At 45.1% G+C, this 19703-nt stretch overlaps 1 protein-coding gene across 7 annotated transcripts in view; it reads right to left on the bottom strand.

Moving 5' to 3' along the window:
* LOC140389631 (transcription factor Dp-2-like) overlaps positions 1-19703 on the bottom strand; it is a 246866-nt gene that overhangs the window by 78742 nt on the left and 148421 nt on the right. For all 7 annotated transcript variants that reach the window (XM_072473918.1, XM_072473917.1, XM_072473919.1 and 4 more), the window contains one exon: positions 9990-10093. In XM_072473918.1, the coding sequence (XP_072330019.1) occupies positions 9990-10093 (104 nt within the window). The remainder of the gene's footprint in view (positions 1-9989; positions 10094-19703) is intronic.

Raw genomic sequence — 19703 nt, 5'->3', positions numbered from 1 at the left:
AAAAAAAAACTTACTAACACATTATTTCTGCCAATCCAAACGCATTTTACCTCTCCTCTCCCCATTTTGCTTTCTGCCAATTTCTGGCTTCACTTCCCATCACTGGGGTCCTGCTGCAGTATTCTCCACTGCCTGCACCCCCCCCGCCCCCTCCCCCCCCCCCCCCCCGCCCCGCCCCCCATCATTGTGCCCCCGATGCTGATCGCCAGAGTTTAACATTCACAACAGCCTGATCCCCTGGACCTAGGAGCTGTTCCTGGTGGGGAACAAGCCGCACTAATCTTCTCATTGTCGCTTTCCCTGACCTTGCCGATAAATCATCGTCTACCATCCTGTTCTGGATTGATCCTTCCCTTGTGAATAAGCCCCAATCAACTTCAGAAATATCATTGTGGATGAATCTATTGAAACCTTGACCCCAACTAAACCCTGGGACACTCGTGACAACCCTTCCCTTTCCCTGCAACCTCCCTGTGTGTCACTTCACATACCCTGACCAATATGGCGTTGCTACGATTCAGTTAGGGAATGCTAAAATTTAAAGAGAAAGCCAGGCATCTTGTTTTAATCAATAGAATTACGTCATGGAGCTGCACGGTGGTGGAGTGGCTGGCATTGCTGCCTCACGGCGCCGAGGTCCCAGGTTCGATGTCGGCCCTGGGTCACTGTTCGTGTGGAGTTTGCACATTCTCCCCGTGTCTGCGTGGGTTTCATCCCCACAACCCAAAGATGTGCAGGTTAGGTGGAGTGGTCACGCTAAATTGCCCCTTAATTGGAATAAATGAATTGGGTATTCTAAATTTATATAGAATTATGTCACAAGATTTCATATTTTTAAACAAAAGAAAACTTTATTGTCTTAAAACAAAACAAATATTATCTCTTAACTTGACAATATGGTTTATAACTATGTAGGTTATGCAGTCAGTTTGACTTCTTACTTTCCCAAGGATTCTCTTCATCATATCTTAAGAGTTATTTACTTTTGTTCGGATCACCCAGATGTATTCCATAGTCCTCCGAAAACTACTTTAATTTTCCTCAGTTCCAGCTATTCTTGGAGGTAAAACTTTCATTTATTCTCCCTTGACTGTGAACGCCTCAGTCCCTTGTCCTGGTTACTTTCTCAACACTTCCCAAGTTAATCTGCTGGCTGCTTTCTTTGGCTACAAGACTCTGTGAGGACCACTTGGGTTTTATCCACTAACTTCAAGCTAGGCAAATTTTCAGTTTAAATTCTCTCACAAAATCCAAACTGAGTTTAAACTCTACCTGCATTTACAAGGCAAACGTTGAAGTTAACCTTTTCTCTGCTTAGAGTGCAGGAACTGTTATTTACCTCAATTGTCTTCTCTCCGTGAGCTGCACCACACAAGAAATCTGAGCTGCAACTAACCTCTCCCAGCAAACATCCAGATAAATTGAAATCAGGCAATCTCCTTAAGCTCCACCTCCATGACAAGTAGCAAACTCTGGGATGTCCTCAAATGGACCTTTAGGTTAAGTATTCCTAACTTGAAATTCCTTATTTGTTCTGAAGAAATAAATGGATTGTACAAACTTTCAAAGATTACTGAATGTTTCAAAGTAATTCCGGTCTAACTCCCAAATCAAAACCTCTGACTGGTTTTACTGAAATGATTGCAGATGTCATGTCTCTAGTTCTTTAGTGAAGTAAATCCACCTGGTTTTTATCTTTCTAGCTGTTTACCTCTTATGCCAACATTGCCCCAAACATTTAGGTGTAATAAACTCATAGCATTTTTGAATTTAATTTACTTCAGGATTTCTTTTTACTAATTTCTAAACCAGATGTGACAATTAACTGCATTTACCCTATTAACCTACAACCTAAAAGTTCTATTCTTAAAATTAAAAGTTATATTTATGAACTAGCTCTCATTGCCAAATCCCATTAGACTCCATTAAATGGCTCATGCACCTTTTACTCCCATGACCACGCACCCAATTTAATCTCTGACGTCACTTAAACTATCCTCTAACACCCGCCTAAATCCAATGACTCGCCAAGATCCCCTGCTTAAGCCTATACAGCAAGTGACTGCTCTAAATTCCCCTCTCCTGTAACTGTGTGCCATAATTTCAGCTCCCCTTCCACATAGAACATTACAGCACAGTACAGGCCCTTCGGCCCTCGATGTTGCGCCGACCTGTGAAACCACTCTAAAGCCCATCTACACTATTCCCTTATTGTCCATATGTCTATCCAATGACCATTTGAATGCCCTTAGTGTTGGCGAGTCCACTACTGTTGCAGGCAGGGCATTCCACACCCTTACTACTCTCTGAGTAAACAACCTACCTCGGACATCTGTCCTATATCTATCGCCACTTAATTTAAAGCTATGTCCTCTCGTGCTAGACATCACCATCCGAGAAAAAAGGCTCTCACTGACAACCCTATCCAACCTCTGATCATCTTGTATGCCTCAATTAAGTCACCTCTTAACCTTCTCTCTAACGAAAACAGCCTCAGGTCCCTCAGCCTTTCCTCATAAGATCTTCCCTCCATACCAGGCAACATTCTGGTAAATCTCCTCTGCACCCTTTCCAATGCTTCCACATCCTTCCTATAATGCGGCGACCAGAATTGCACGCAATACTCCAAATGCGGCCGCACCAGAGTTTTGTACAGCTGCAACATGACCTCATGGCTCCGAAACTCAATACCAATAAAAGCTAACACACCGTACGCCTTCTTAACAACCCTCTCAACCTGGGAGGCAACTTTCAGGGATCTATGTACATGGACACCGAGATCTCTCTGCTCATCCACACTGCCAAGAATCTTACCAGTAGCGCAGTACTCTGTCTTCCTGTTATTCCTTCCAAAATGAATCACCTCACACTTTTCTGCATTAAACTCCATTTGCCACCCCTCAGCCCAGCGCTGCAGCTTATCTATGTCCCTCTGTAATTTGTGACATCCTTCCGCACTGTCCACAACTCCACCGACTTTAGTGTCATCTGCAAATTTACTCACCATCCTTCTACGCCCTCCTCCAGGTCATTTATAAAAATGACAAACAGCAGTGGCCCCAAAACAGATCCTTGTGGTACACCACTAGTAACTGGACTCCAGTCTGAACATTTCCCATCAACCACCACCCTTTGTCTTCTTCCAGCTAGCCAATTTCCGATCCAAACTGCTAAATCACCCTGAATCCCATGCCTCCGTATTTTCTGCAGTAGCCTACCGTGGGGAACATTGTCAAAGGCTTTACTGAAATCCATATACACATCAACTGCTTTACCCTCATCCACATGTTTGGTCACCTTCTCAAAGAACTCAATAAGGTTTGTGAGGCATGACCTACCCTTCACAAAACCGTGTTGACTATCTCTAATCAAATTATTCCTTTCCAGGTGATTATACATCCTATCTCTTATAAACCTGTCCAAAATCTTGCCCACAACAGAAGTAAGGTTCACTGGTCTATAGTTACCGGGGTTATCTCTACTCCCCTTCTTGAACAAGGGGACAACATTTGCTATCCCCCAGTCTTCTGGCACTATTCCTGTAGACAAAGATGACTTAAAGATCAAAGCCAAAGGCTCAGCAATCTCCTCCCTAGCTTCCCAGAGAATCCTAGGATAAATCCCATCCGACCCAGGGGACTTATCTATTTTCACACTTTCCAGAATTGCTAACACCTCCTCCTTATGAATCTCAAGCCCTTCTATTCCTCCTTACTATCTCCTGTGGCCTTGGCAGCGTTGACATTTTACTCATATGGCTATCTCAGATCATTTCCTGGTTCCCTTCACTATTGTACTCTTCTACTTCTAATTGCACTGCCCAAATCTGTTTCCTACCCGCGCACGCCCCCACAACTAATAGGTCATCCTACAGCACAGAGGAAGTCCTTCGAGCCATCGAGTCTGCGCAGACAAAAACTACACTGATCCCACTTTCCAGCACTTGGCCCATAGCCTTGAATGTTTGACAGGTCAAGTGTTCATCCACGTACTGTTTAAAGGTGGCAGGTTTTCCTGCCTCTACTATCCTCCCAGGCAGTACATTCCAGACTCCCACCACCCACTGGGTGAAAAAGCTTTTCCTCAAATCCCCTCACCTTAAAATTATGCCCCCTCGTTATTGGCTCTTCCCAAATGGGAACAGCTGCTTCCTATCCACCCTGTCCATAGCCCTCATAATCTTATACATCTCAATCAGGTCTCGTCTCTCGCCCACCTCCCCCCCGCCATGCCCCACCAGCTTTTTCTGCTCTAAAGAAAGTAATCCAAGCCTATCCAACCTCTCTTCATAGCTCAAATGCTCCATCCCAGGCAACATCCTGATGAATCTCCTCTGCACCCTTTCCAGTGCAATCATGCCCCTCCACTGCACTGTGGTAGATTTTTCCACATTTCCACAAGACGCTGTTTCCAGTGTACTTTGGCCAGATCCTGCCTTATTTTAATAAAATCTGCCTTCCCCCAATCCAAAACCGTTTTTTGCAGACCATCTTTTTCCTTTTCCATAAAAAAAAACTTAAATCGTACTGTGTTATGATCGCTATCACTAAAATGCTCCCCCCACTGCCACCTCGAACACCTGCCCGGCTTCTTTCCCCAGAATTAGATCCAGCACTGCGCTGTCCCTTGTTGGACCTTCTACATATTGCCATAAAAAGCTCGCCTGAATACATTGCAAGAAATCTACCCCCCTCTAAACCCCTCACACTACACAATTGTCCCAAAAAATGTTGGGGAAGTTGAAATCCACTCATACAATTACACTTTTACTATTATTTTTGCACACCTCAGTGATTGTCTGCATATCTGCTCCTCTATTGCCCGCTGACTGTTTGGATACCAATAATACATTCCCAGTAATGTGGCTGCCCCTTGTTATTCCTAAACTCTACCTACAAAGACGCATTTGAAGACCCTTCCAAGATATCATCCCTCCTTACTACAGTAACTGACTCCTTAATTAATAATGCATCACCTTTTACACCCTGCCCATGTCTTGCCTGAAGATGCTACATCCCGGAATGTTGAGTTGCCAGTCCTGCTCCTCCCTCAACCATATCTCTGTGATGGCAACAATATCACAATTCCACGTGCCAATGCATGCCCATAACTCATCAATCGTACCTACAATACTCATTGCATCAGAGGCCATCCAGCCTCACCGTACTCACTTGGAACTTAACATAGCTGAACACCCTCTGTCTTAACATAAGAACATAAGAACTAGGAGCAGGAGTAGGCCATCTGGCCCCTCGAACCTGCTCCACCATTCAATGAGATCATGGCTGATCTTTTGTGGACTCAGCTCCACTTTCCGGCCCGAACACCATAACCCTTAATCCCTTTATTCTTCAAAAAACTATCTATCTTTATCTTAAAAACATTTAATGAAGGAGCCTCTACTGCTTCACTGGGCAAGGAATTCCATAGATTCACAACCCTTTGGGTGAAGAAGTTCCTCCTAAACTCAGTCCTAAATCTACTTCCCCTTATTTTGAGGCTATGCCCCCTAGTTCTGCTTTCACCCGCCAGTGGAAACAACCTGCCTGCATCTATCCTATCTGTTCCCTTCATAATCTTATGTGTTTCTATAAGATCCCCCCCTCATCCTTCTAAATTCCAACGAGTACAGTCCCAGTCTACTCAACCTCTCCTCATAATCCAACCCCTTCAGCTCTGGGATTAACCGAGTGAATCTCCTCTGCACACCCTCCAGTGCCAGTACGTCCTTTCTCAAGTAAGGAGACCAAAACTGAACACAATACTCCAGATGTGGCCTCACTAACACCTTATACAGTTGCAGCAGAACCTCCCTAGTCTTAAACCCCATCCCTCTAGCAATGAAGGACAAAATTCCATTTGCCTTCTTAATCACCTGTTGCACCTGTAAACCAACTTTTTGCGACTCATGCACTAGCACACCCAGGTCTCTCTGCACAGCAGCATGTTTCAATATTTTATCATTTAAATAATAATCCCTTTTGCTGTCATTCCTACCAAAATGGATAACCTTGAATGGATTCAATGCCATTCTCCTGACTTATCCCAGTAACTCTGCACATTCCTTTCAGATAAAATTCCCAATTCCCTTTTCTTTGCCTCGATTGGACTTGTCTCCAGTGCATTTCAGTCCTTAACCACTCACTGCGTGAAAAAACATTCCTCGTATCGCTTTTGCTTCTTTTTACCGATGACTTTAAATTTGTGCCCTCTCGTTCTCCATCCTGATGCTAATAGGAACAGTTTCTTTCCATTTATTCTGTCCAGACGCCCCCCCCACATGATTTTGAATACCTCTAAAAATCTCCTCTTTCAGCCTTCTTTGCCTCCCAGGAAAACAGTCCTAACTTCTCCGAAGTTCTTCATATCTGGAACTATTCTCCTGAATCTATTCTGCACCCTCTCCAATTCATTCACATCCTTCCAGAGTGTGACGTCAAGAGCTGGATCCAACTGAGGCCAAACTAGTGACTTATACAAGTTCAACATAGATAGAAAATAGAAGCAGGAGGAGGCCATTCAGCCCTTTGTGCATACTCCATCATTCATCGTGATCATGGCTGATCATTAAGTTCAATACCCTGATCCCGCCTTCCCCCATATCCCTGGATCCCCTTAACCCCAAGAGCTGTATCCAACTCCTCCATGAAATGACACAATGTTTTGGCCTCAACTACTTTCTGTGGTAGTGAACCTCTCAGATTCACCAATCTCTGGGTGAAGACATTTCTCCTCACCATAGTCCTAAAAGGTTTACCCCTTATCCTCAAACTATGACCCCTAGTTCTGGACTCCCCCACCATTGGGAACATTCTTTCTGAATCTACCCGGTCTAATCCTGTTGGAATTTTATATGTTCCCATGAGATCCCCTCTCACTATTCTAAACTCCAATGAATATAATCCTAACCGATTTAGTCTCTCCTCATGTGACAGTCCCACCATCCCAGGAATCAGCCTGCTAAACCTTCGCTGCGCTCCTTCCACAGATAAGGATACCAAAACTGCACACCATGCCCTATACAACTACAGTAAAACATTCCTACACTGAAATCCTCTCGCTTTGAAGGCCAACATACCATTTGCCTTCTTTACTGCCTGCTGTACCTGTGCACTTACTTTCAGCGACTGATGCACAAGTACACCAAGGTCTCCCTGAATATCTATCTCTCTTAATTTACACCGAATCAAATAATAACCCCCCTTCCTATTTTTGCTTCCGAAGTAGATAACCCCACATTTATCCGCATTATATTGCATCGGCCATGCATATGCCCACTCACTCAGCCTGTCCAAATCTTGCTGCAGCATCTCTGCATCCTCCTCACAGCCCACCCTCCCACCCAACTTTGTATCATAATCTCCTTGCTCTTGTGCTCTATCCTCCTGTTAATAAAGCTTAGGATACTGTATGCTTTATAAATTCTTCTCTCAACCTATACTGCCACCTTCAATGGACTATGCACTTATATACCCAGGTCTCTCTGCTCCTGCACCTAGTTTTACCCTTCATTTTATATTGTCTCACCATGTTCTACCTACCAAATAATCACTTCACACTTTTCCGCACTGAATTTTATCAGCCACATGTCTGTTCAGGCCAACAACTTGTCCTTTTGATGTTTTACACGATCCTCCTCACAGCTAATAATGCTTCTAAGTTTTGCAATTTTGCAATCATTTGCAAACTTTGAAACTGCGCCCTGCACACCAAGGTCCAGATCACTAATATACATCAGGAAGACCAACCACCCCAACCCCGGACCCTGTCCGGGGGTGGGGGAGGGGATGTGGAATTGGGTATGGTGAGGAAACCACTGAAAGGTTACGGTGCAGAAAGAGGCCATTCAGCCCATCGTGGCTGTGCTGGCCAATAAGGGAGGAAAGAAACTAGCTTTTCATTTTAATCCCGCTTTCCAGCACCTGGTCCATAGCCTTGCAGGTTACAGCACTTCAGGTGCAGATCCAGGTAGCTTAGGCAGTGAATTCCAGATGCCCACCACTTCCTGGATGAAAAAGCTTTTCCTCATGGCGCCTCTAATTCTTCTACCAAACACATTAAATCCATTCCCCCCCCACTGGTAATTGATCCCCTCAGCTAGGGAAAACAAGTGTCTACCTGATCTAAGCCCCTCATAATTTTGTACACCTCAATTAGGTCACCCCTTAGTCTCCTCTATTCTAAGGAAAACAATCCTGGTCTATCCAATCTCTCCTCATAGCTGCAATTTTCAAGCCCTGGCAACATTCCTTGTGAATCTCCTCTGCACTCTCTCCAGAGCAATTATGTCCTTCTGCAACATGGTAACAGAACTGTGCACAAAATTCCAGCTCTAGCCTAACAAGCGTTTTATACGAAAGAGAAAATGCTGGAAAATCTCAGCAGGTCTGGCAGCATCTGTAGGGAGAGAAAAGAGCTAATGTTTTGAGTCCGATGACTCTTTGTCAAAGCTGTTTTATACAGTCCCATTATTCATAGAATTATCATAGAATTTACAGTGCAGAAGGAGGCCATTCGGCCCATCGAGTCTGCACCGGCTCTTGGAAAGAGCACCCTACCCAAGGTCAACACCCCCACCCTATCCCCATAACCCAATAACCCCAACCAACACGAAGGGCAATTTTGGACACTAAGGGAAATTTATCATGGCCAATCCACCTAACCTGCACATCGTTGGACTGTGGGAGGAAACCGGAGCACCCGGAGGAAACCCACGCACACACGGGGAGGATGTGCAGACTCCGCACAGACAGTGACCCAAGCCGGAATCGAACCTTGGACCTTGGAGCTGTGAAGCAATTGCGCTATCCACAATTCTACCGTGCTGCCCCAAACATTATTACATCCCTGCTTTTGTATTCAATACCTTATTCAATAAAAGAAAGCATTCCGTAAGCTTTCTTGACCACCTTGTCTACCTGTCCTGCCACCTTCAAGGCCTGTGGATATGCACTTCAAGGTTTCTCACCTTCCCAACCTCTCTCACTATCTTTCTGTTTATTGATATTGATTTGTTTGCTCTCCCCAAATGCATCACCTCACGTTTTTCTGCATTGAATTCCATTTGCCACTTTCTGCCAACTCAACGAAGCCATTCATCTCATTCTGAAGTTGACATCTATCCTCTTCACTGCCAACCACATGGCCAATTTTTGTGTCATCTGAAAATTTCCCGGTCATTTCCTACATTTAAGCCAAAATCATTAATATATACAACAAACAGCAAGGGTCCCAATACTGAGCCCTGTGGAACACCACTTGAGACAGTTTTCCATGCGCAAAAACATCCATCAACCCTTTTTTTTCCTGTCACCGAGTTAATTTTGGATCCAACCTGCCACCTTCCCCTGTATCCCTTGAGACCTCACTTTTCTGACCAGCCTGCCATGTGGGACCCTGTCAAATGCCTTACTGAAATCCACATAGTCAACACCCACTGCAATACCCTCATCAATCCTCCTTGATGCTTAGTAAGGCATGATCTTCTCTTTTCAAAATCATGCTGACCATCCCTGATCAATCAGTGTCTTTCCAATTGACAGTTCATCCTGTCTCTCAGAATTGTTTCCAATAACTTATCCACTATAGTTTTCAGACTATAGTTTTCTGGCCTACCCCTCGCACCATTGTTATACAATGCAAGTATCCAGATTTCACTTGCCACCTTCCAACAATTGTTGGTATCTCACCTTGAAGGTAATCATGAGGCAAACCTACATCCTCTGGTCTACGGCACTGCAATTTGGGCATTATTTCTTCGACAAAACCCCACCATTAGGTTTTAAAGTTTTATTCATTTTGAGCATTGAAAACTGAAGACAATCGTGCTGTAGTTTGTGTCAATCAGCAATTTCTTTCCTGAACCATGAAGGATTATACATTTCAATTGGCGTGAACATATGAATCTGTTGCACCACATTAATCACTGTCTGACAGACAACAGAAATTAGCGATGAATCCACTGAAGGGTGAAGATACACCATACTCACCATTTGGGGTGCAACATTCACGTTTGCTAGGCCTAAGGTTTTGGGTAAGATCTTGTTTTGCGAGATGATGTTGGAAACTGATGCTGCAACCATGGATATACTACCTGGAAACAAAACCAAACCAAAATTTCAATTAGTCCATAATTAATGACTCTGTTAGATTCTTGAGAGAATGGTTTGCATTTTCAAATCCATCCAAACGTCAACCTCCAAAGACAATTTTTGATCTACTTTATCTAAGACCGGATTACATCCCAAGCTGAAATAAAACTTGAAAATGCTGGCCATAGGCAGTTGGACTCTGTGAAGGGTTTTGGATTCAGTTCATGATAGGTTTACATCCCCAAAACATTGACCCGTTTTTCTCTTTAAAGAAACCGGTGGTTGCAGGCGAAATGCCATAAATAACTGCCTTTAAATGAGTTCTCCAAATGGAGTTGGTTGAGCAGACTGATGAGAATGGGTTTATGCTAATTAAACCATGAAGACTTACATAAACAAAACATTCCTCACCAAGAATAAAAAACAAGTCTTCAGATCCACAGACTCTTTGGAGCCTGTGCACACAAACTCTTTGTTGACCTTTGCAGCTAGAGTATAAAATAACGACCAGGCATATCCAGGTGCTAACCTTCCATTTATTTGGAGGTTGCCAATGACCGATGTGAAATGATTGACACTGGAAGGGCTAATCTCTTCTAATGTGCTTGCTACTTAGATTGGTTAATAGAAATGGCTTTTACCTCAAAAGCAGAGCAGAAGTCCAGTGTTTGTGACACAAAACCTCGGTCTTTGGCTTTCAGTTGTTGAACTTACTTCTGGTTCTTATTAGAATACCGTGCAGTAAGGGCAGCACGGTGGCGCAGTGGGTTAGCCCTGCTGCCTCACGGCGCCGAGGTCCCAGTTTCGATCACGGCTCTCGGTCACTGTCTGTGTGGAGTTTGCACATTCTCCCCGTGTTTGCGTGGGTTTCGCCCCCACAACCCAAAGATGTGCAAGGTAGGTGGATTGAACACACTAAATTGCCCCTTAATTGGAAACAAATTAATTGGGTACTCTAAATTTAAAAACAAATTTAAAAAAAGAATATCTTGCAGCAGGCGGCACGGTAGCGCAGTGGTTAGCACCGTTGCTTCACAGCTCCAGGGTCCGAGGATCGATTCCCGGCTTGGGTCACTGTCTGTGCGGAGTCTGCACGTCCTCCCCATGTCTGCGTGGGTTTCCTCCAGCTGCTCCGGTTTCCTCCCACAGTCCAAAGATGTGCAGCTTAGGTGGACCGGCCATGCTAAATTGCCCTGAGTGCCCAAAAAAGGTTAGGTGGGGTTACTGGAATAGGGTAGAAGTGTGGGCCTAAGTAGGGTGCTCTTTCCAAGGGACGGTGCAGTCTCGATGGGCTGAATGGCCTCCTTGTGCACTGTAAATTCTATAAATCTATGACTTTTTGTAGATACCAGATACAGGCAGGCCTAAGTGTATCACTTGAGGGGAGGCGGTGGTGCAGTGGGATTGTCAATGGACTAGCAATCCAGAAACCCAGGGTAATGCTCTGGGGGACCTGGGTTTGAATACCACCATAGTAGATGGTGAAATTGAATTCAATAAAAATCTGGAAATGAGGGTGGAATGGTGGCGCAGTGGTTAACACTGCTGGCTCACGGCACTGAGGACCCAGGTTTGATCCCGGCCTGGATCACTGCCCGTGTGGAGTTTGCACATTCTCCCCATGTCTGCGTGGGTCTCACCCCCACAACCCAGAGATGTGCAGGGTAGGTGGATTGGCCACGCTAAATTGCCCTTTAATTGGAATTTGTTTTAAAATCTGGAAATATAAGTCCAACGAATACCATGAAACCATCTTAGATTGTTGTAAAATCCCATCTGGTCCACTAATAATAATAATCTATATTATTGTTACAAGTAGGCTTACACTGCAATGACGTTACTGTGAAAATCCCCCAGTCACCACACTCCGGCGCCTGTTTGGGTACACAGAGGAAGAATTCAGAATGTCCAATTCACCTAAGAAGCTCGTCTTTCGGGACTTGTGGGAGGAAACTGGAGCACCCGGAGGAAACCCATGCAGGCACAGGGAGAACGTGCAGACTCTGCAAAGAAAGTAACCCAAGCCAGGAATCGAACCCGATTCCCTGGCGCTGTGAAGCAACATTGCTAACCACTGTGCTATTGTGCTTACCTGGTCTGACTCACATGTGACTCCGGACCTACACATTCTAACTGCCCTCTGAATTGCTCTAGGGGTGGGCAACATCCCTACCAGTCTTCTCAGATAAAGCCGAAATGTGCTGAGTTAGGTTTAAGATTTTCAGTATTTGCAGATTTTGTTTACTTATATCCACAATTTTAGTTCAGGTACCAAAGCCCAGTTGTGCTTTAATTTATACTTATCCCCTGGTTTGAGTCACTACTGTGTTACACAGCATCCCATGACCGAGAGAGAGCGAGAGTGCAGACATAGGGTCTTGATATCACCCTGACTTCCCCCAGTCAAACACAACATTTCAATTCTAATCAGTGAGTGACCTCAAAACCCAGCGGCGAAAAGTCATATAGGAAATCAAAACGTTTGAGAAAATGACCAGAAATCTGGAGTTGGTAACCCAAATAAGAGTTCTGTACACATAGATAGACAGCATTATAAGTAAAATACGTGAGCTGGAAGCATAAATTCAGCTTACTGCATCTGATGTGATGGTTATAACAAAGACCTGGATCCAAACCTGGCATGAAGTGATTTAACCAATAGAACGTCACAGGCCTTCACATTTATCGTAAGTAAAACAAAGCAGCTATGATTCGATTAAGTTTCTCAATACTTCCAAACTAACCCGTTGGCTGCTTTCTTTGGCCACAAGATTCTGTGAGGACCACTATAGATTTTTTGACTAACTTGACACTAAGCAATCTTGCGGCTTCTCCCTCATGAAATCCAAACTGAGATTAAGCCCTATCTGCATTCCGCATGGCAAACAATGAAGTTAGCTTTTGCTCTGCTTACGGTGCAGGTCTAACTAACCGCCATTTACTTTGCCTACCTTCTCTCAGTGAGCTGCACCACCCACAAAATCCAAACACAACTAATGGACTCTCAGCAAACACACCAGATAAATTGAAACCAGAGAGTCTCCCTAAGCTCCATCCATCTCCATGACAGCATGGCATGCTCGGTGATGTCCTCAAATAGATCTTCAGGTTAGTTATCCCTCATTTACAATTCCATCTTTGAATGGCACATTAAATGAGTTTTACAACCTTTCAGGGTTTACTGAATGCTTTTAAGCCAATTTAACTTTAGCTCACAAAACATTCCTCTGGACTGCCTTTCAGTGAAATGGTTGCAGACTTCACGTCTTCACCAAAAGGCTCACAGATTCGGTCAACCATGGTTCAAGTTTCTCCACCTGCTATTTTATGATCTTATCTTTGTTAATATTGAGTCAATATAGCTGCAATCTTTAAAAAAAGTATTTTATTGGAGGTATTGTCAAATATATACAGAACTGGAATGAGCAAACACCAAGAACAACAGTAAACCATACACAATTACCACTATTCCCCCCTAACACCCAGCCCCTCCCAAACCCAAACAAAACACAAATAACCCCCCCCCCCCCAGCTGATGTGTTAATGTCCCTTAAAGAAGTCAATGAACAGCCTCCATCTTGGGCACGAAAATCAGGAGATTCTGAAACATAATCAAGAACTTCGGGACCAACTTTACCATCTGGACCCTTCCAGCCAATGACAGAGACAACGCATCCCACCTCATAACGTCCTCCTTCATTCCCTCTACCAGCTTTGCCAGATTCAATTTATGCAGCTGGGTCCAGCTCTGTGCCCCATGTTATCCAAGATACTGAAAGTCCGCCCCTACCAACCAAAACGACAACCTCCTTAAACTTCCCCCCTGTCCCCGGGCATTGATCGGGTATACCTCACTTTTAACCATATTGAGCTTATACTGTGAAAAAAGACTTAACTCTTCCAAGATCCCCAGAATCCTGTCAAAACTTTCAACCAAATTCGCAATACACAACAAGAGGTCATCAGTGTCAAACCAGTGCTCCAACCCCCTCAATGCCCCACCACCCCCTCAAAGCTTTGTGCCATTGCCAATGGTTCAATTTCCAGGGCAAAGAGCAATGGGGAGAGCAAGCATCCTGCCTCATCCCCTGGTGCAACCTAAAATACTCCGAATTGACATTATTAGTTCACACATTCACCTCCACAACAACCTCACCCGGTTGACAAACCTGACGCCCCCCTCCATGATCAGCCAGTGCATGTCCATACCCGGGATCTTTGCCAGGATTCGCCTCATAAACTCCACATCGTCCCAATTCCCTGCATAAATGTCCACCAGCACAATGGGCTCTAACCTCCCGCTCAGCCATATCTTCGCTTTCGCCAGCTCCACCAGGGGGGTCAATCAAAGACCCACTCCCCCACCAACTTTCTAAGCATGTTCACTACATAATTTGTGGCCTGTGTTCCCTCAATGCCTTCGGGCAACCCCACAATCCGAAGATTCTGCCTCCTCGACCAATTATCCAAATCGACGACTTTCTCCCTCAACTTCCATTGGCCCTCCAATGTAATCTCTGCCACCAATGGGGCCAGCCAGTCCTCAAGGTCTGCCATTGATCCTTCCACTTTTTGGAGCGACGCACTATGTACATCCAACCTCTGCTCCACTCTCTTAATATCTGCCCGAATCGGGTCAGCCACCTTAGCCAGGTCTTCTTAGCCCTCCTACCTTTGCTGCCGGAACTTGACTGTTAAAAACTCCACCATCTGTTCCGTTGGACCACTGAGCGGGTAACGATGCCACAGAGCTCTCCGCCATCTTTCCTTCTATCGCACTCCGCGAAAGTTCCTGGTCTGACTGTTGACCCTTTACGGGTGCACTCCTTGTTTGATAGGGCTGAGACATGCCCACCCGAAGGAGAATCCTCAGCTCTGTCTGTTCCTATACTATGTACCAGCAAACCCCCCCCCCGTGAATGGATAACAAGGACCAAACAATTCCGCTTCAAGCAGGAGCCACCAAATGTGCGACCACTCACTCCATGGCTGCCACTGGAAGGCATAGCCCCGACCAGTGTGATAAATTCCAAGCAGGTTTGACCTGCACCTATCCAAGAGTTGCTAACAGCCTGGCAACTTGATGCCCCCATCTTCTACAGTTAAACTTTAATTGCTAAACCACAAGTTGTATTCTAAAACACATGAACCATGAACTAGATATTCGTAACACAAGCATTTGATGATATAGGATGTTAATAAAGGACAGGGTAATTGGGAAAGAGTATCTATAATGATAAAAGATACATTTGTAACAGTACACAGCTGGATTTCAGTAAGAGCGACCAAGCAGGGGAAACATTATGGGTGGAGTTAAGCAGCAGTGAAGGACTCGGGGGGGGGGGGGGGGGGGGGGGGGGAGTTGTTGATAGACCTTGTGGAGACATATTGGATTCTCCGGGGTGGGGGGGTTTGACAGGGTAGATGCTGAGAGCAGCTCAATTTGATAACCTGTAAATTATAACATCATCGTGATGTTGCGCAGTGGAAATATTTTAAAGAATCCAAGAATGGCAAACACGTGTGCCACTGTGTCCCACCTCAAGAATCAATATAACAACTACTTAGCTAACATTTTTTACATCTCATTCAAGGTTCTTAGACAAAACCCCAACACACCAAGAGTGTCCCTCCCACTGGGAATGTTTAAAGCAAATAGTGTCATGAATCAGATTGACATGATTCATGAAATTGCAGAAAAATTGGAGAAGTTGCTTTTGCCTTATCCATCAGCATGGGAACAACGAAGCTTCTGCAGTTGAAAAGTTTCAGCAACTTTCCCAGTTGCTTGGAGGGTCCTTGGAGTTGACGTGCGTACAATATCTTGGTGACCTCCTACTGCCACCAGTGCAGCCCATGCTGTCTCACATTTATTTCAATGAGAATAATTAGCTTCTAACAAGGTTACTTGCAGCCACTGAATAAAGTCATCTCTCTTCATATGGAAGGTGTTGGCAGGGGGCGGGGGGGAGGGCACGATAATGAAATACGCTCAGATTTTACAGCAGAGAGCAACCCAAACCCTGGAAACTTTCAAGTGTCGTCGCGTTATTTCTCCCATTTCCTCTGTAATCAGTGAAAATCAAGACAGCTTCACAAATGTTACTAGTGGCCACGCGCTGAAAGTTTCTACAATGAAACAACTTTCCGTTATTACTGCATTTCAATCCAAACCGCCCCCTTTTTCTTCCCTTCCCCACATGCTGCAAAGCTCAGTTTGTGTTGAAATAGATAGCCTGAAATAATTTTTTTTTAAAGCCTTTGGCAGATGGTGATGCAGTCATGCTGATCTAACTACCGAGCCACTTTAGTTAGTTTTGATGCAGGCAATGCACCAGGACCAAAGGGTGCACCAGGTTTTCTCACCACAGCCCAGCTGTGGTCATACTCCAATGCTGCAACCATATGCTAACGGCGTGTTTACATGGCCTGCTTGATTTGTTCTCCATATGGTCATTGAGGTAGCATTTGATTGACTAATGGTGCTACCATATGGCCTTAAAAGTATAGCTTTGCTTTTTCTTTTCCTTGTAAACACACCTTTATTTTGCTCAAGTTTGTCAGTGACTTGGGGGAAGCTTGCATGTTTGTGCTTTTGTGAAAGTTCAAGAACTGGTTCCAGTGTAGACCGGTGACGGGGCAAACAAAGTCAGACTGCCTCATGTTGGGAATATATTAATATTCTGGTATTTGCAGCTGACTCCTGTAGTAGGACTGAAGAATTTGACCCAATTCATGAAACCATCAAGTCTCAATTGGAGAAGCAAGGAACATAGTTTTGTTGCTGGGCAAAAGTTTGGGACAATGCTTTGTGGGAGGCCTTTGGGGTGCACGTGACAGAGGAGCGTGCTCAGCACCATCTATCCGCAACCTCAAGGTTGCTATCATATGGGCGGCACGGTAGCACAGTGGTTAGCACTGTTACTTCACAGCACCAGGTTTGAATCCCAGCTTGGGTCACTGTCTGTGCTGAATCTGCACGTTCTCCCTGTGTCTGCGTGGGTTTCCTCCCCCAAGTGCCAAAAGATGTGCTGTCAGGTAAGTTGGACATTCTGAATTCTCCCTCCGTGTACCCAATCAGGCGTCGGAGTATGGCGACTAGGTGCTTTTCACAGTCACTTCATTGCAGTGTTAATGTAAGTCTACTTGTGACAATAATAAAGATTATTATTACAGCAAAAGATGCTCGCAAGGACCGTTCAGACCAGGCTTTGCTCCAATGAAAATTGGGTTTAGTGAAAGCCGATTAACAAGCAATCTGACTTCTTTCCTTCTGCAGCCTGTTAGAGACTGAGCTACAAAACCTGCAGGAAACAGCAACTTTATACGCCGACCCAAGTCTCACAGATGTACCAGTACCAGACCGTAAGGGCTTCAACTGTTCCCACTCGGTCTTAAACATGGCTCTAATGGAATCAGAATGTTTTAATGATAACTGCTGACAATTTTACAAGTCCACTGCTACGTTAGTACTTCACTTCCGTTTCTCCAGATCCTTCTGAGTTTTGTTTTATATGCCGTACCGGACTTCTCTTCCATACCCATCTTCCCAGCACTCCCGCAGATTTGCCATCTTAGACGGCCTATCAAATACCATGGCCTCAATCACAGACAGAAACACAGAACCATAGAAACGTTACAGGACAGAAGGCCCTTCGGCCCATCGTGTCCATGCCAGCCCGAGGACACCCAGGTGCCCTTTCTAATCCCACCTTCCTGCACTGGGTCCACAGCCCTGTAGCTTACAGCACTTGAGGTGCAGATCCAGGTACCTTTTAAAAAAGTGTAGGGTCTCTACCTCCACCACCAACTCAGGCAACGAATTCCAGACTCCCAATACGCTCTGCGTAAAATAGTTCTTCCACATGCCCCCTCTACACCTTCTGCCACTCATCTTGAACCTATGTCCCCTGAAGTCTCCACCAAGGGAAACAATTTTATCCTGTCCATTCTATCACTTTCCCTCCTAATTTTGTACGTCTCAATTAAGTCACCCCTCAGCCTGCTTTGTTCCAAAGAAAATAACCCCAACCTATCCACTCCCACCTCATAGCTATGTAGTTACATCTCAAGCCACTCCAATTTAATCACTGGCCAGGCACATCCCGGCATTCAATTTCGAGCTGCCAACTACCTGCCTTTGGCTTTTAACTTGCTTTAAACTGTCTGCAGTTGTCTATCTGCCCAACCACTACCCTCACATCTACCCTTGATGGCCTTAGCCGGAGTAAAAAGATTTACTGTCTTCCATCCCTGGAGTGGACCCCATCTTCGCTCCCTCAAGTTCAAGGGTTGCAGGTTTGAGCATACAACCGGTTTAGTCATCCATCGTCAGATCTGGCTGGACAGCATCAAGCGCTATTGCTCTTCACTCTCTTTTGCCACTCCACCTCTGGCCTCTCTTTATTCTCCAAACTCCTTGAACATGGCATTGCCTTCCAAAATTATGCCTGCCTTTCCCATAGCTTCAGATCTGAATCACTCCAATCAGGTTTCAACCCTTCCACTGCACTGAAATCAATGTCACAAACAACATCCTCTGTAACCTTGGCGCATTTCTCCATCTTGTTTTTGCAACATTTTGACATGGTCAGTCAGATGGGTCTCCTCTCTTTAGTTGCCCTGCTTAGTAGGACTGCTTTTAACTTGCTTCCAACCATTGCCTTCAACTGTAGTCAGCGGATCTTCCAGCTGTGGATTATTTTCAGCCCTTGCACCACTGCTTCTAGAGTCCCTGCAGGATCCACCATCTTAGTCCCCTCGTCTTCCTCAGCTCCTTGATGACAACATTACCATGAGATACATTATCTTCTCCCCATCCCTGCAACATTGCCCATATCTTCCCTTCCTTCAACCCACCCGTTGAAATACACATTCATGTCTTTGTCACGACCAGACCCCCAAGATCTGCTCATCCATCACTTCTGACTTTTTTACTCATCGGTTTATGGGATGTGGATGTCTCTGGCATGGCCTGCATTTACTGCCCATGTCCTAATTACCCTTGAGGAGGGGTGGCAAGCTGCCTTCTTGAACTTCTGCAGTTTCTGTAGTGTAGGTAATTCCACCCTGATGTTAGGTAGCAGGGGGAGGTTCCAGATATTTGACCCAGGGTTGATGAAGGGATGGTAATATATTTCCAAGTCAGAAAGGTCTGTGGCTTATCAAACATTGATTGCAGCATAGAAAGAGGCCATTCAGCTAGCCCCAGACCCCTAATCTCTCCTGCCCACAAAATGTTTTCTATTCCGGACCTTATCCAGTTCCCCTTTGAAAGCCACATTTCAATCTACCTCCACCACACTCTCATGCAGTCCACTCCAGATCCTATCCACGCGATTTACTTCATCTCAGCATTAATTCATTTGTTTCTCATCTTCAATCGGTACTTTGAGGGCAATTTTCAGGTTGTTGATATCCCCGTGCGTCTGTTGCCCTTCTTCTTCCAGGCTGTAGAGAACATGCGTTTGGGAGGTGCTGCTGAAGGAGCCTTGGAGTGTTGCTGCGGTGCACCTTGGAGATCAGGTCCAGTGCTGTCACGATAGGCAGTGGTGGAGGGATAGAATGTTTAAAGTAGTGGATGAGGTGCGAGTCAGGCAGGCTGCTCTGTCC

Source organism: Scyliorhinus torazame, chromosome 14, assembly GCF_047496885.1.
Source record: "Scyliorhinus torazame isolate Kashiwa2021f chromosome 14, sScyTor2.1, whole genome shotgun sequence".
NCBI classification, from domain to species: domain Eukaryota; kingdom Metazoa; phylum Chordata; class Chondrichthyes; order Carcharhiniformes; family Scyliorhinidae; genus Scyliorhinus; species Scyliorhinus torazame.
Note: the sequence above shows the minus strand (reverse complement) of the source record. Positions and strands in the feature narration are given on the sequence as shown.